This window comes from Mesocricetus auratus, unplaced genomic scaffold (genome assembly GCF_017639785.1).
Source record: "Mesocricetus auratus isolate SY011 unplaced genomic scaffold, BCM_Maur_2.0 Super-Scaffold_100019, whole genome shotgun sequence".
Taxonomy (NCBI): Eukaryota; Metazoa; Chordata; class Mammalia; order Rodentia; family Cricetidae; genus Mesocricetus; species Mesocricetus auratus.
The window spans coordinates 183,739-198,805 of NW_024429200.1; the positions used below are offsets into that span (position 1 = coordinate 183,739).

At 42.4% G+C, this 15,067-nt stretch overlaps 1 protein-coding gene across 1 annotated transcript in view; it reads right to left on the reverse strand.

Moving 5' to 3' along the window:
- Mgam (maltase-glucoamylase) overlaps window positions 1-15,067 on the reverse strand; it is a 109,533-nt gene that overhangs the window by 67,111 nt on the left and 27,355 nt on the right. The window contains exons 18-29 of the mRNA XM_040728546.1: window positions 13,690-13,774; window positions 12,932-12,988; window positions 12,300-12,424; window positions 10,129-10,217; window positions 8,719-8,768; window positions 8,137-8,304; window positions 5,218-5,367; window positions 4,627-4,908; window positions 2,590-2,744; window positions 1,146-1,314; window positions 809-905; window positions 359-471 (exon numbers count right to left, since the gene is read on the reverse strand). Coding sequence (XP_040584480.1) covers window positions 359-471; window positions 809-905; window positions 1,146-1,314; window positions 2,590-2,744; window positions 4,627-4,908; window positions 5,218-5,367; window positions 8,137-8,304; window positions 8,719-8,768; window positions 10,129-10,217; window positions 12,300-12,424; window positions 12,932-12,988; window positions 13,690-13,774 — 1,540 coding nt within the window. The remainder of the gene's footprint in view (window positions 1-358; window positions 472-808; window positions 906-1,145; window positions 1,315-2,589; window positions 2,745-4,626; window positions 4,909-5,217; window positions 5,368-8,136; window positions 8,305-8,718; window positions 8,769-10,128; window positions 10,218-12,299; window positions 12,425-12,931; window positions 12,989-13,689; window positions 13,775-15,067) is intronic.

The window sequence follows — 15,067 nt, forward strand, 5'->3', positions numbered from 1 at the left end:
CTCCCAATCACTTTCACATATAGTACTATGAATGAATGCATTGTATACCACTATCACTAACCACGTCATCAAGTTCTCTGCCACTATAGCTCCACCACCACAATAACCACACTAACAGTTAACAGAAATGCTTTATACACTGCAATAAGTGGAGAAAACATACTTTAGTTGTTCTAAGAATATATCCACTGTCCCATATCCCATATTATAACTTCTCCTGAGAAAGACCATCAAATTTAGGCTCCATATGAGAGTCGCATTATAATATGGCAATCCTGTATGGCAGGGTTGGAATACATTCTGACTGTATGTACACACAAATACGCACACCACATTTCATAAATGCATTCCTTCCTACCTCTGTGTATTGCTGAGTGACAAGCTCTGGAGTTGGGCCCAAGAACACATAGAAGTCTAGAATGCCCCCTGTGGTTCTGTATGTTAGTGCAGGCAGGGGTTGGAATGTCACATCTGAAAACGCAAGAAAAATGTCATCATGCTGAGACCCTTCATGTTGAGAATATTAACCCTGGAATCCGCACCTTTTATCTCTTCAATTATAAGAAACTGACAGCAGATATTCTGGAGTAGGTGCATATAGAATTGAAAATGTTAAATTAAAGCTCTCATTAGATACATTGCAAAAAATAATTGGGTAAATTTTATATAATTAAAATATGCATAAAGGGTCAATGAAAGGGAAAGCCAATCCAAAAGGACTGCCATTTTTCAAGTGATAGCTACATCAAATTACATAAAGCAATTCAATAATGATTGGCATACAATAGGGGGCACAGGTTCATCCTACCCATGGCGTTGCTGTTCAGCAGGAGGACTCCATGGGCATTGCCATCCTCCTCTAGCCCCATGTAGTAAGGGTGGACACCGTAGGAATTCTTCTTGTACTGAGGGGAAGAGGGAAGAGAGGTTAAGAGACTGTGTGCATGGGAAGAAACTCAACAGAAACTTGATGGCTACACTGATTCAAGATTCTCCTGGGAACAGAGGAGAGGAAAGGGAGATTGAAAACATGTCCATCTGTCTATCAGTAGAAAGTAACAATCACACGGAGTCTGCTAAGAAGAAGCAGAAGACACACGTGTGGCCGGAGGGGACAGAACACAGACCACACACCCTGTCCTTACCCCCGGGGGCTCGTCCCTGGAGAACATGCCCCACGTGTGCCAGTTCAAGTCTCTCCTGTAGCTCGTGTGCTCAGTTTCCCCGAAGCCGTAGATGTATGAGGAGGGCAGGCGGGTGGAGATGCGGATGAACATGTCATTGAAGGTGAAGCCAAGGAGCTGAGAGTCCCAGCTGCAGGTGGAGGAGGGACATTCACAACAGAAAATCAGCGTCCTAGTGATTTACAGCAGCTGCCTCGTGAGGACAGCAGTACTTCATTTTCACACACCAGCACAGGTAAAGTCTCTCCCCCCAAAACGAGCAAGGCCAGTGGCTAACATAGTCACCATTGCTAAAGGACTGAGTGGTCACCATTAATTCTCCTACACTGTGTCACTGCTTCTCTTTGCTGCTGTCCACAGTAACTAATTCAATCTTTTTTTCACCTTTCCACTCCAAACTCACCCTGTCTTCTGCTCTTGGACCCTGAGTCTTCACTTCCTACATGTAGCGTCTCACACCACCTCACACCGCTGCTCACATGCTCCCTCATGTCTCCTGAGAGCATCCGAGGACCCTTCAGGGCTGATCCTGTTCTAAGTCACACCTAACATACCTCCTTCTTCTCCCACATCCATCCTCGTCATTACCTCAGGAGAATCGCTCTGATGTAACTGATAAATTTCCTCTGGCTCATGGCATGTCATTTCTATCACAAATTTTGTATCTCTTTCTCAGAGACACAAACTCAGATCATGGTCTCCAAGTCAGCAAATAACCTGATTTCCCTGGCTTTTCCAGCATAGCAGTTTTTGCTATATCAAATTCCTCTACATAGTATAATGCAACTTTGCTTAGTGGAAGAAACAGCACCTGTCTATGATCACAGTGCCAGAAGATAGCCTACTATACAGAAGGAATTCAGCAAATACTTTTTCAATAATTTCCACAAGTCTGCAACTGCCTTAGTAATCACTCTCAGAGTATTAAATATTTCCTCTAAGAACAGAAATCATGTCCTCATGTGTGGTTAGATGAGATATTCCTCCTAGTCCCCGGTATTTCAATACTTGGTCCCCATTTGGTCACTATTTGGGGTCTATTGGGAGGTGTGGCTTAGTGGAGGAAGTATGTCACCGGGGATAGGCTTTGGAGTCCAAAGGCTCACAACACTCCCAGTTTCTCTCTGCTTCCTGTTTGCAGTTGAAGATGCGAGTTCTGAGGTGTCCCTGCTGTCTGCAGCCTGCATCCACTTCACCATCATGGAATCAGAAGCCATAAAGTTAAATAAACTCTTCTATAAGTGCTCTTGGTCACGCTTTTTACCACAGTCATAGAAGGTAACTAACTCATCATGGATCTCAACAGGGGCATCAGATGACTTGAGCCAGGTGTCTTCCAGGACAATGACCTGGTGAGGAATGTTTAGGAAAGCAGGATCCCTGAGTCAGACCAGGACCCACTTACATCACAGTGCCTGTACTCTTCCTGCGAATTTCAATCCCAAATGGATTCTCCTTGATGAGGACCTCATAGAGACGGCCATCAGGGGTGCTGGATGGAGAACTGGGGATGTCCAGAGGCACTGGGACTTCATACCGACTGTTGTTGGGATCATAGATCTAGGCCAGAGGAAATCATTTTATGTAAAGAGAAAATTATGGCAGATACATTATGATGTTTTCCTAGCATGCTGACAATGATTATAACTAACCATATTGCACCATTGAGAATATAATTGCATAACTAACAATATAATAAAAATGACTGATAAAGACATTTGATTTCCACCACACAAAATATTAGAGGATTGGAACACCAGATATCCTAAAAATACTGAACTGATCCATTCATAACGTGTAAAAATGTGAAAGCATGACGTCGATAGTATAAATATTCACGGCTAGCTGTCGTTTCAGAAGAACATTTTAGACAGGAATTATACTCTACAGAGGAATATCTCAGCATACTCTTAGTGTGTCTCACAGAGTCTAGTGTTTGGTCTTCTTTTATGTCACAAAACAGGGCTTAGGCAGGATACCAGAGAACAAGTTCCTATTAAATAGCTTAATCTGGGACATGTCTCCATGGACGCTACGTTTTCCTTCATCCATTTCAACACTGCTTTTACATGAAAATTTCATTCTAAAATCGGTACGCTATTTATAAACATGTGACATATTGTTTCTCTTTGGATGTATGAGTGTAAGGAGACCTGTAAACTTTGATATTGGGGGGAGAGGGAGCTAAGTGTCTCTGACTAAAAACATCCCTTCTGAAAATGAAATGAAGCCAAATAAAGGAACCACAGTCTACTACTGATAGAGTAGTAAAGAGTTGATTTGGAAACTGGATAAACCAAAGTTAATGTCATGAATCACTTAGGAACTCATGGGAAATAGGAGAGATGATTCAGCACTCCTGAGGGTTTTTCTAGTACAGGGAAGGAAGGGTGAGGTGGTTTCATGGAAGAAATACTGGCTGAGTCTTAAAAGCTAAGCAGCAATAAACCAAGCACAAAACCGACAATAAGCGATTCTGGTAAAGAAGCAACAAGCACAAAGACTCAGAGAATTAAGCTGAGCTCAAAAGGATGTGAGTATGATGGAAAGAGCTTACGTATAGCTAAATGGTTAATGAGTGTGAGTTGAGGCTACACACCCAATCAACTCCATTCTAGTAAGGATATACACACATGACAACATCACATCAGAAGATGGATAACTCAAGTCCACATTGAGCTCAGATTCTAAGAGTACTCTAGACAAAACCATCCTACCATGATCACTCTACCAACAGTACTTGAGTACTCACTAAATTCCAGCCTAAGTGTGGGATTCCAACACCATCATGGTGAAAGACAAACCCCTGTTTTGGAGCAGCTAACAGTTTAATAATGAAACAAACAAGAGGATTGGCTAGCCCCCATCCCTAGTCCTTTTGTTTAATTAAACTATGACAGAAAAGAAATCACTTTCATGAGTATTTCAAATATGTCTCCAATTATTTTATTCAAAACCATACTCCCCTGAACATATTGTCAATGACATACCAGTTTTCTGATTTCCATTATCATTACCAAGCATACGCACACATCTGGATGCTATGAACCTAGTAGTCATTCTTAAGGCATGCCCCTCTTGTAGTTGATTTGATTGGCCAAGATGGTCTCAAGGTCTCAAACATATCCCTGTTGGCTATCTCCAACCGTACCCATAGACCAACTCATCCACAGCTGCCCAACCTTCCAAGTAGCCTCCTCTGCCCCCTCTCCATGTTTTGTTCTCCCAAACGTTTTCTTTAGGCACGGTGATTCTCTCAAATTAGAAATTAGGAGAGATTTCACTGTGCTAGCAGTCATTTAATTACTGTTTATCATAATGTTGTTCTACACTATTTTACTAAAAAAGTAAAACTTTTTTTGTAATGTTGTAACACAAGGTTGCAAAGGGTGATGGAACTGGAAAGGCCCTGGGCACGCCTGGTGATGCACACTGCGTTTACCTTAAACTGCAGCATCTCATTCTTGTGGTAGATCACTCGAACCTGCAGCTGACTCACGGGCGTAGAGGGGAAGGCGCTGCTATACGGAGAATCCTTCAAGGAGACGTTGGCTGTGGCCTCATTGGAGCGATACAGAACATTCCTGACAGAGTACAGCTCAGTATATGGAGAATCCTTCAAGGAGATGTCGGCTGTGGCCTCGTTCTCGTGATACTGAACATTGCTGACTGAGTACAGGCTATTGGCAAAGTAGCAATAAGGGACCCCAGGAGTGTCCGATTCCTGGAAAGAAAGTCAATATCCTAGATCAGCAGGGATCTGGAGTTGTCAGGTAGATTAGAAACAATGTCAATTTATATGGAGAAACCATCACTTCATTCAATCATGCCTATAAAAATTTAAGTAGGCATGACTCTAAATTCTTCGACTCCAAACAATACTGAAAACACCCCACTCTTAATGGCTCCACTCCTCAATGCAAATCAGGCTCATCTGGAGCCGTTTCTTTCTGTGGATTTACATAAAGCTGGGGATATATGACTGTGCTAAGGCTAGGCTTCCGGTTTATATGAACATCATCCACAAGCTCACCTCCCAGATGCAGCCACGGGCTGTGCAGTTGGCCTCGGAAGCTCCATGCTCGTCTGGATAGCAGTCTATCTTCTCCTGGTCCGTCATGTTGCTCCACTGGACTGTGTATGCTTCTCCCAGCACGAGATGGATATCTGTGATGGTGGCAACCTGAAGGGATGCAAAGTCATCCTCAGGACAAAGGTCTTGCCAGACCTGAACCCCCCCACACACTTTTTAAAACAGAAATTAAGTATAATTGTGATTCTTAGTCTAATCTCATGTCCTGCTTTTCACGACTAATGAGCACATTACAGTTTTCACGGGTATAGAGTAAGAGATAGTGGCAAAAGGAAAATACCAGTATTTTATCAAAACTTACATCGTAGAAAGAGGTAGATAAAATGTTCCATGGTAACACTTGTTTTTTTCATTCCTTCCCTGGACCACTTGACTCCTATTCATTTTATCAGAAAGGCTTTCTCCTTCTATTCCCAAATTAAGCTATTTTTCTCATTCATCCCCTCCCCATATAATGACCCTTTGTTGCGGAAAACCTAGAGAATTGGGCAATATGAGTAATGTGGCTTGGGCTGTAGCATTTTTTTCTGGAATCTCAATTATTTTGGTCTAAGATTTGTCAACTAAGTGTAAGACTGGAGAGCAGGAAATTTCATTATATCAACTTTCATGTCCAACATCCCAGTCTCATCCTGTCCCAAGGTCAGAAACCCAAATCTGAAGTTACATATACCACATTTGCTTTCAACTGCAGCATTTTGTCCTAAGTTTTTTCTGTTCTTTTATTTGAGGTTTCTTGCACAGCACCTGTACGAATGACGCATCCATGTATCTGGAGCATACTGTCACTCTCTCGGTGTGATCATCCTTTTTCAGTGTCCTTCCAGTAGAGAACACCCTATCTTTCCTGTCCTGCCAATCCCAACACTCAACTCCAGCCTCCAATAAAGCCTCCATCCAAGGATCATTGCCAAGACCTCAAAGAATCCCAGATGACTTACTTAGTTGGGTTCCTGAGACCCTCTCTAACCAGACAAGTTTTCTCCGGTTCCACTCTGCTACTAAATGTAAATGAGACCTTGCCCAGGCATGGGTTAAAGGCTGATAAGGTAAGACTTTTGAGCCCTTGGACTGGCCTGTCAAGAACAGCTCAACCTGGAGAGCATCACCATGAGAAACGCTGTCTAGGAAAACAAAGCCCTTTCTGAACACATTACCAGTTGTCTTATTAGTATGAAATGTGCTCTTCTTTTTTGGTATTTCAGGTTCATATCTATATATCAGGTCTTTAAAATTAATATTTGAAATTGTATTAACTGTAAAGTATTCATGGTCAAAAAGTAAATTTGGGTGAGGGTTTCTTTCTTGCTAGAAGGGCCTGCCCCTTTAACTTTATCCCTGCCTTCCTCTTTTTTCCAACTTTTCTATTTTCTTTGCTTATTTCATTTTCCTTTTTCATCTCCTAGAATAAGAGCATTGTGACTAGATATGCACAGGCACTTACAGTCATTAGATAAGACAGACCTTAGTTCTGACAAAGTTCAAACTCTGAAACAATTCCAGCAAGTTCTCAACTTTGAACTTCTAATTAGAGGGGAAAAAATCACCCATCTGTTTGCCATCTCAGACTTCTTGTCACATGAATCTGATGAAGCCAACCTTATTTCACGTGTTTGGGCGTTTTGCCTGTACATGTGTCTGTGCATTGCATGTGTGGCCACAGAAGCCAGAAGTGGCACTGGATCTCCTGGAACTGGCGTTACAGATGTTTGTGAGTCAACATGTGTGTGCTGGGAATCGAACCTGGGACCATAGAAGAGCATCCAGTACTATTAGCTGCTGAGACATCCCTGCATCTCCATAAAACTCTCTTTCCAGGTCCTGTTCTATCCATGCCTTCTCCAAAAAGCTGATCTCAGCCATTGCATTAAGCCTTGTATCAAATAAGATCAATGCAAACGTTTTATAAATGTGCATTTAGACTCCGTAATCCTTTCATATATTTCCATGTGTGTGACTTCTATCTCTCACCACCATGACTCAAACAATAAAGAGTTCTTGTTGATATGTTAACTATCTCATTTTCTATCAAGAACAAAGCTTGTTTTCACATATGCATCTCCCAGCTGTCTTACACTTTGCCACAGACGCAACCAAACACATAATCCTTTATTTATAGCTTCATAATGTATGTTTCTTCTATGCATAATATGATGACCAAAGGTCAAATATCACCAATGTGTCATTTAGTAGAAATCTCAGTTGACTCATTTCCCTAATCTGAAATATCCTCAAAACAGTGCTGATTCAACAGCTCCAATACTGTGAGAATTCTGAACAGAAGTCATGAGAACGGACTTGGAAAAGGTTCCTCACAGTGCTGAAGAATTGTGGAATGGAAGGCAAGCTATACAGGAAGACTGAATCTCACTACAAATGCCAGAATACCATTTTCTAAACACCATCTGAGTTAGTTAGTAGCACCATCAACTTTTGCATAAAGCATTTCTTGCAAATGTATACATTAGAGAACATATTCTCAATAGACCTTAACAAAGGGAAAGAAACATTAAAAATTAAATAAATAAAAGCAACTGAAATGTTTTATTCATAGGATCTCTCTCTATCTGCACCTTCAAGCACAGGCCATCAGCTTTCAGATCCCGTCCCTCGGATTTTGTCCCCACATCCAGTTAGAGGAAACCAAACACTGAGAGTGAAGAAAATAAGGATGGGAAAACTGGAGTCACGGTGTCTCAAACTATCTCTACATTTTTGCCTTCCTCCTCCATACTCTGACATCACCATCAGGTTTCAGATGTGCTCTGGTCCCTCAACAACTCATGTAATCTTAGCAAGAAGTGACATCAAGATACCATGGAGATTTGTGAAAGTCTCCCTCACAAAATGAATTCTTACCTTCATGGTTGAATTGTAAGTGATTCGAGGAGACATCTGACTAAGAACACCATTCTGTGTCACTTTAACATTGTAAATTGCCTGTGTCCCAAGGATTTTAATTTCCTGGAATTCTAAGTTATTGGGATCCGTGTAGTTTGGACTTGAAATTGTCACATTCAATTGGTTCTGAAACATATCAAACATAATTATGAACAAATTATAAACACTTAAGTTTCCCTAGCTCCTCAAATACACCATCCTAGACTACACCTTCAACCTTCTCTAAATGCCTCTCAGTTTCCTCTGCTAATATATGCTAATGGAGGTGCAAATTTATTTTTATAATGCCAATTGAGAGAGACGAGGAAACAGACAGACATTTATAGAATTGTCTTTTACACCACTAGGTAATTTTCTTTTAACTGTTGACCCTTTTCAATAAATATCGCTGATGTAATTAGTATGAATTAAGTCATAAATAACAATGCATTCACCCACATAAATGTTGATATTTAAGTAAATAGTTACATGCATATAGCAGAATACACAGTCATTTTCAGACAAAATTCCACACAATGTTCATTAAAAACATGCACTCACTTTGGTGACAGTAAATTCAATGAAAAGGTAGCTGTTCATGGCCACAGTGTCTGAAAGAAGAAAGAGATGTCAGGCTGGCCTGGTGACCACAGAAGATGAGCTTCACCTTCCTCTCCTAAAAAGTGGCTCCTCTTTCTTTTCATGACTGAAGAACACATCGGTAGATCTGAGTATCTAAGCTTGTTTATTCATTCATCTATCAGGTCGATTTGGCTACTTCTGGGCCTTCACCAGTACAGACAATGGCACAGTGAATAGGAGAGGTTCATATGCCAGACATGGGACTTCTGTGCTATATGGTAACTCTATTTTCAACATGTGTAGGAGGGTCTACACCATTATCCATAACACCTATACAAATTTATTTTAGCTTTTGTGGCCTTTGTTTTTGGTGTCATACTTAAAATCACAATATCATACCCAATAACAAAGAAGCTTTTCCCTATATTTCCTCCTAAGTGGTTGCTGTTATGTCTGTTGTCCATTTTTTCACAATAGCTCAGATGGGAAAACAACACACATACCTATCAGCAGACGAATGAACAAAAGAATTACAGTGCATGTGTATGATGGAGTATTCTTTAGCATTAAAGAATAAGGAAGCCCTGCATTGTTAGAGCAGAGATGAATCCGGATCCTGTTCCTCTAGGAGAAGTAGATAAGACGGCAAAAGAGAAGCAGCGTATGCTCTCTGTTTGTACAGGGGCTAAACAGCTGCACTCATATAAACAGAGGAAGGAACAGGAGAATTCAGGGTCAGGCAGAAGGGTAAGTGGGAAAAATCTGTCCAAGTACTGTAAACCATCAGAGCAAGATCTAGAAAGCCAATCCTGCTATTAGCGGTGATGGAAGTGTCACATTATGGTAACCATTTCACAATGCCTGCATGTGTACAGAGTCTGCATGACCATATGCTTGTCTTCTGTGAAAGGATCCTTTGTCGTGTTCCCAAGGCAGTCATTTGACGGGAATCTGTTTCCCAAGGTAAAGTCATGAGAATTGTCAGTGCAGTGGATAAGGAAAAGAAAGAAAATGTGCTGATGTTATATGTACAGAATCAGGAATGTGTGTGCTTGCTGTCTCCTTGACCTGGTGTGTGAGCAGTTTTCCCCCAGGGACTTGGCTGGAGTAGGGGGGCATATTTACAGTGAAGGTGAATTATAGGAACAATCTTGAAAATGTGTCTTTTAACAAAGAAGCGAGAGCTTGTTAGACATGATTGACCAAGGAGAGGATTCAGAAATAGAGACACAGAGAAACAGAGACAGAGCCAGAGAGATACTCGCCCTTCTCAATTCATCTACCATGGCCTCTGACCATTACATCCAGAAGCACAGCTTTCTTTGGGATGAAGGGACAGAGTCAGACATGCGGGTCTGCAGTAGAGACACCCCCTCCTAGCACACTCACCCTTTGTCTCTCCATCATCCCAGAACAGTTCTCCTCTGGCTTCTTTGTTCTCATCCAGGGCAATGATCAGACCAAGAGGGTTCTTCCGGCTGTGGGGAACAGAAACACAAGACCCAAATCCTTAGGGCTCAAAGACTTTTGCCAAGCATTTGCATCACATTTCAATTGGGGAAGGTTCCTAGCAGCAGATGCTCTGTTCTCCTTCAAACACAAAGGCAAGATGGGCAGGTCCTTCTCTCTCCAGCACCAATAGCTCACAGGGAATGAACACGTGCTAAAGCTTGACAATAAACACCTATGAAGGAAGTGGGAATGTGGGAGCCGGATCAACAATATAATAAAAGAATGCGACTGAAAGTATCGTTTTGAAGACAGATTATTAGAAGATGGAGAAATCTTCCACAATAGGCTAGGTGTTTAGAGCTTGTGCCCTGAGAAGTGTCAATTGCTATGAGAAAGACACGCTTCTCCCTTAGAGACAGTTTCTCTGGGAAAGAAAAAATATATAGTAGGGTCATATATATATATATATGTATATATATATATATATATAATGGCCACTTTCCTTATTTGATTATTTGCCATTTTGTCTTGTCAGGAATTATGAGGTGGTAGCAATCACTCTGCTGGAAGAGTTGGAGAGAATGCCTGAGTTTAGTTTGGACCTTTGAGAACGTATCTGGAAACGGAGAGGGGATGTAGCTTACGATAAAGCATTTTTTTCAAATATGCATAGCCTTTTTGCAAAGGGTAGTGTGTGAGAAGCCTAAACGCAGCAAAACAGGTTGTCTCCTGGCAGACACAGACAGCATGCTTTGGCCAGGGCTGGCCTGAATGCTAAGGGCACTACAGGAAAACTGCTGCTCTAGGCAATGAGAAGCTAGGCTGGATGGTCCCTAAAACTACCCAGGGAGTTCTGGCTTCAAGCAGGGTATCAACAAGTCAACAGCCTCATCTTAGGAAGGGAAAGCTTGGGCAACACAGCCTGATGGTGAACAATTAGAGAAAGAGAAACCAGAAGTCGTTGTGTTTTTCTTCATAGAAAGTCAATAATTTGAAATTTTAGGATAATCAATGGAACCCAATGAAAACACAGCTCTCCAGAATTCTAAGAACTCCCAGGATAGTGTAATCAAATAATCTAATACTTTCAGGGACACATAGCAGAAACATGCAGCTCTTCACTGCAGTGCAAATGGAGTCTACAACTGGAGTCAGTGATGCAGAAAGGAAAAATCTGTGACATTGGTGGGTGGCTAAGTGTGTGTGTGTGTGTGTGTGTGTGTGTGTGTGTGTGTGTGTAAAATCTGAAACAACTTTAAAACTTAAATATACTTTAATCCTATTCTTCCCCTCTCCAAAGTCCTTCCAGATCCGCCCCCTAACCCGACCACCTTTAAATTCCTTCTCAAAAACAAACAAAACCCCAATACAGCAACAACAAAATCTCCCAAAGTCAAGAACACAAAATAAAAACACCATTGCCCCCCCCAAAAAGGAACACAAAACTGTACCCAAATAAAAGCACATACACAAAACAAAACAAAAACCTGGAGTCCATCATATGTTGGTGAACTACTCCTGAACGTGAGACCTGTCCTGAAGGGGTTGACATACCCAGGGTCACTATATTGGAGAAAACTGATTTTCCCTCTCCATGCAGGTATATGCGACAGTTCAAGTGTTAACCTTTACCTAGTAGCTAGGTTTTCATTAGTCACAAAAGGGAAATACCTGGGTGAGAGGAATGGAAACGAGGGCGAAGGTTGTGATGAGAGTTTATGAGCCAAGAGCAAAGAAGCACTGAGAGACACAAAGGTCGAAGCAGGGAGGTGATCATGTGACCACACTTGCCCAGAATAGTCTTCCCAAGACATAAGGCTTCAAGTGACGAAGCTGAACATGCCTAGGGAAACCAGGAAGGCTGAGCATTCCAGCCGTCAGAGTGTTCTGACACATTCAGAGAGCTGGGGAGACGGTGGATTAAAATCTCTCAAAATCGATCGGGGTGCAGCTCTAGGTTATAAGCTTCCAGAGGAAAGCTCGAGGGACGTCCAAGGGGACACACCTCACTCCAGCACCTTTCCCATCCATAGTCTGGTCAACAGACTGTCCCGGGAATGCTCCCCCGTGCCAGCCACGCACCCCCTTAAAGACGCCTCATGCTGTACCTGGCTGTTGTGGTTGTGTCTGGCTGTTGCGTGGGGAAGATGTAGCCTCCTCGAAGGTGAAGTCCAATTTTATCATCGGGAAATTCTATGTCGATGCTTTGCTTTCTCCATGTCAGTTGCCCCCCCTAAGGCAGGGAGATAAACCAAACACATTGGCCCCACTGTATGTGGACCTTCTGGAACCATCGTCATGCTGACTTCTTTACAGGGCCTTCTCTTCCATTTAGCGGATTACTCCATACCCAGACAATCGAGCAAAAGAAGCTAACAATGTAGGTCAGTTCAGGGTCTGTAAAACATTTTTGCCAGGCTGCGCCCGTTTGATGTCTGTTACTGAACTGATAGGTCTGAGCCATACTGATACATACATCTCTATCTGATTCCTGGCCAAGCTCAAATCACCCGTGAGGCTCTAAGGCTTCCTCATAGACGCCCTTGGTGTCTTTTTCTTATTGCTGAATAAAGGTGCACGTGTGCTGAGTTACAGGCTTGCTCTACCCAAACTGTGCTGTGAAATTACAGGACACACTGCAGAGCAGTCCTCTGTGAAATCGCGGTAGCTCTCCATTCCAGAGAGGGGCCTCTCTATGCAGCTGCAGCCGTAGTCTTGAGTTTAAGAAAAAGCTACTTACGGTCTCATAGTCATACCAGATGGCATCAGGCACGTATGCATTCACTTTATTTGCACCCTAAAATCAAATTAAAAAAATATTACCCTCATGACTCAGCCTCTGGGGGCGTGAAATACATGTCTTAGCATAGCCATATTCAGAGAAGATAGGCATAGTCTTGTTTTCTCTGCTGTTGAAGTGTGTCTTTCTCCTAATACAGATAAGAGAAACTATAGCCTGTCAGTCTGGGGTAGAGGGGATCACAAATGGGAGGAACTGTAATTAGAAATAATAAAAATGATGATGAAATACACTGTGGGGACAATTCCAGATTTCTGTGAATTATTTAATTATCTCTTTAGCTCATACATTAGATGCTGTCATAATGCCTACTTTGAAGTTGGGAAACCTACACAAAAACTCTCCCGGATCAGCTGGCAAAGATTGTCACCACTGATCACTTTGACTTTACTGTGAGTGCTGGTCTCTGTCTCCACATCTCAGAGCAATAATAGTCGGTTTTAATGACCTGAGGAGATAGAGGCTCATTCCCAATTCTAAGTAGCCAGTTGGTAATTTTACACTGGTTGACAACTTGTCTAAAAAGAGACCTCTAAAGATGAAAACATAAATAAGATATGCTACTACAAAATGCCCCTGGATACTCTTCCCTAGTGGCTCAAACACAGATTTTTACAATAGTGGGGAGAGAAGCTTTGCGGGGTAGTGAGCAGGAACAGAGGCAGAGGCCGCCTGCCTGTTTCTGCAAGAACACTTGCCTCTTCCAGAACAGGAGTGATGAGGAGGCCTGGTCCCCACAGAAACTGCCGGTCTATGGCCCAAGTATTGCTGTCCTCATAGAACCTAGATAGCAAAGAGACAGGTGGTGGAGAGGTAGGTCAGTGCTCCTAGACTCTCTCCCACAATCTAATCAAGGCACGCATGCTACCTGGAAAACAGCCACAGTCATTGTGTAATATCTACTCTGCCCCTCCTCCTCCCGTGCCGTGTAGATCTGTGTCCCCAACCCATGTTCCTTCCTGCTCTTACCCCAGGTGACACAGAAGTTCCTATTCCAGTGTCTATGCTAGGCTGGCCTCGGGCTCTACTTTTGTCTGCTGTATCTCCCTTCAGAAAATAAGCAAAATAACCTACAAATTGTATGACTTTAGCTTATTGTCAAGAAAGATGTGGGGCTGGACCTAAGGGCACACTGCCAGCAATCTCAGTTATGTGAATGTTAGGAAGACCATAGCTTCAAGTCCTGCCTGAGCTCCAGAGAAAGTTTCAGCCCCCCCCCAAAGAGATTCAACAGACCATCTCAAAATAAAAAAAGTGGTGGTGCATGCCTTTCGTCTCAGCACTTAGGAGGCAGAGACGAGTGGATCTCTATGAGTTCAAGGCCAGCCTAGGGTTCCAGGACAGCTAGGGTTACACAGAGAAACTGTGTCTTGGGAAGAAACCAAAAGGATTGGCTGTAAGGCTTAGGGCAGAGCACTTGCAGACCAGGTGCAAAGCTTGAGGCTCACTTCCAGTCTCATCCCGTCCCAGGAGCACAGCAAAGGTCAAGAACTGCACCACATCAAAAAAATATCAGAAAATATGAAATTTTAACTTTTTCTCTTTTAGGATGATTCCAGGAGGTAAAACTTTTGCCCCAGCAGTGATTATGAGTGTTAAGGCTCTCATCTGCCACACATGACAGCATTATTTTAACAAGGAAAGGCTCCCAAGAGACTGCCTTCTGAGTTAAATCAGAGATTCCAACTGTCTGTCAAAGAAGAATAAAGGGATTTGCGGGACCATTTATGAGATTCTTGCTTGTTTTCAAATCATAGGTACATTCCTAGAGACACAACAAAGTACATACACTCTAGCATCGTAGTACATATGCATAGTACAGAGACCATCAAAGCCTCCTTGTCAGATCTTTCAAATTAAGCTAAAGAGAAGCGGTAAGTGGTAGATTTCTTGCCCAGTATATGCAAACCCTTGGGACCGATCTACAGCACAGGTGTATATGTGCACACACACACGCGCACACACACACACATACACACACACCCCTGAATGCCTTGCTTGGGTGGCTTTATATTTTACTCTGCTATTATACCTAATCAACATCACCAAGTCTGCATTAACAGAGCGTCGGGAGGA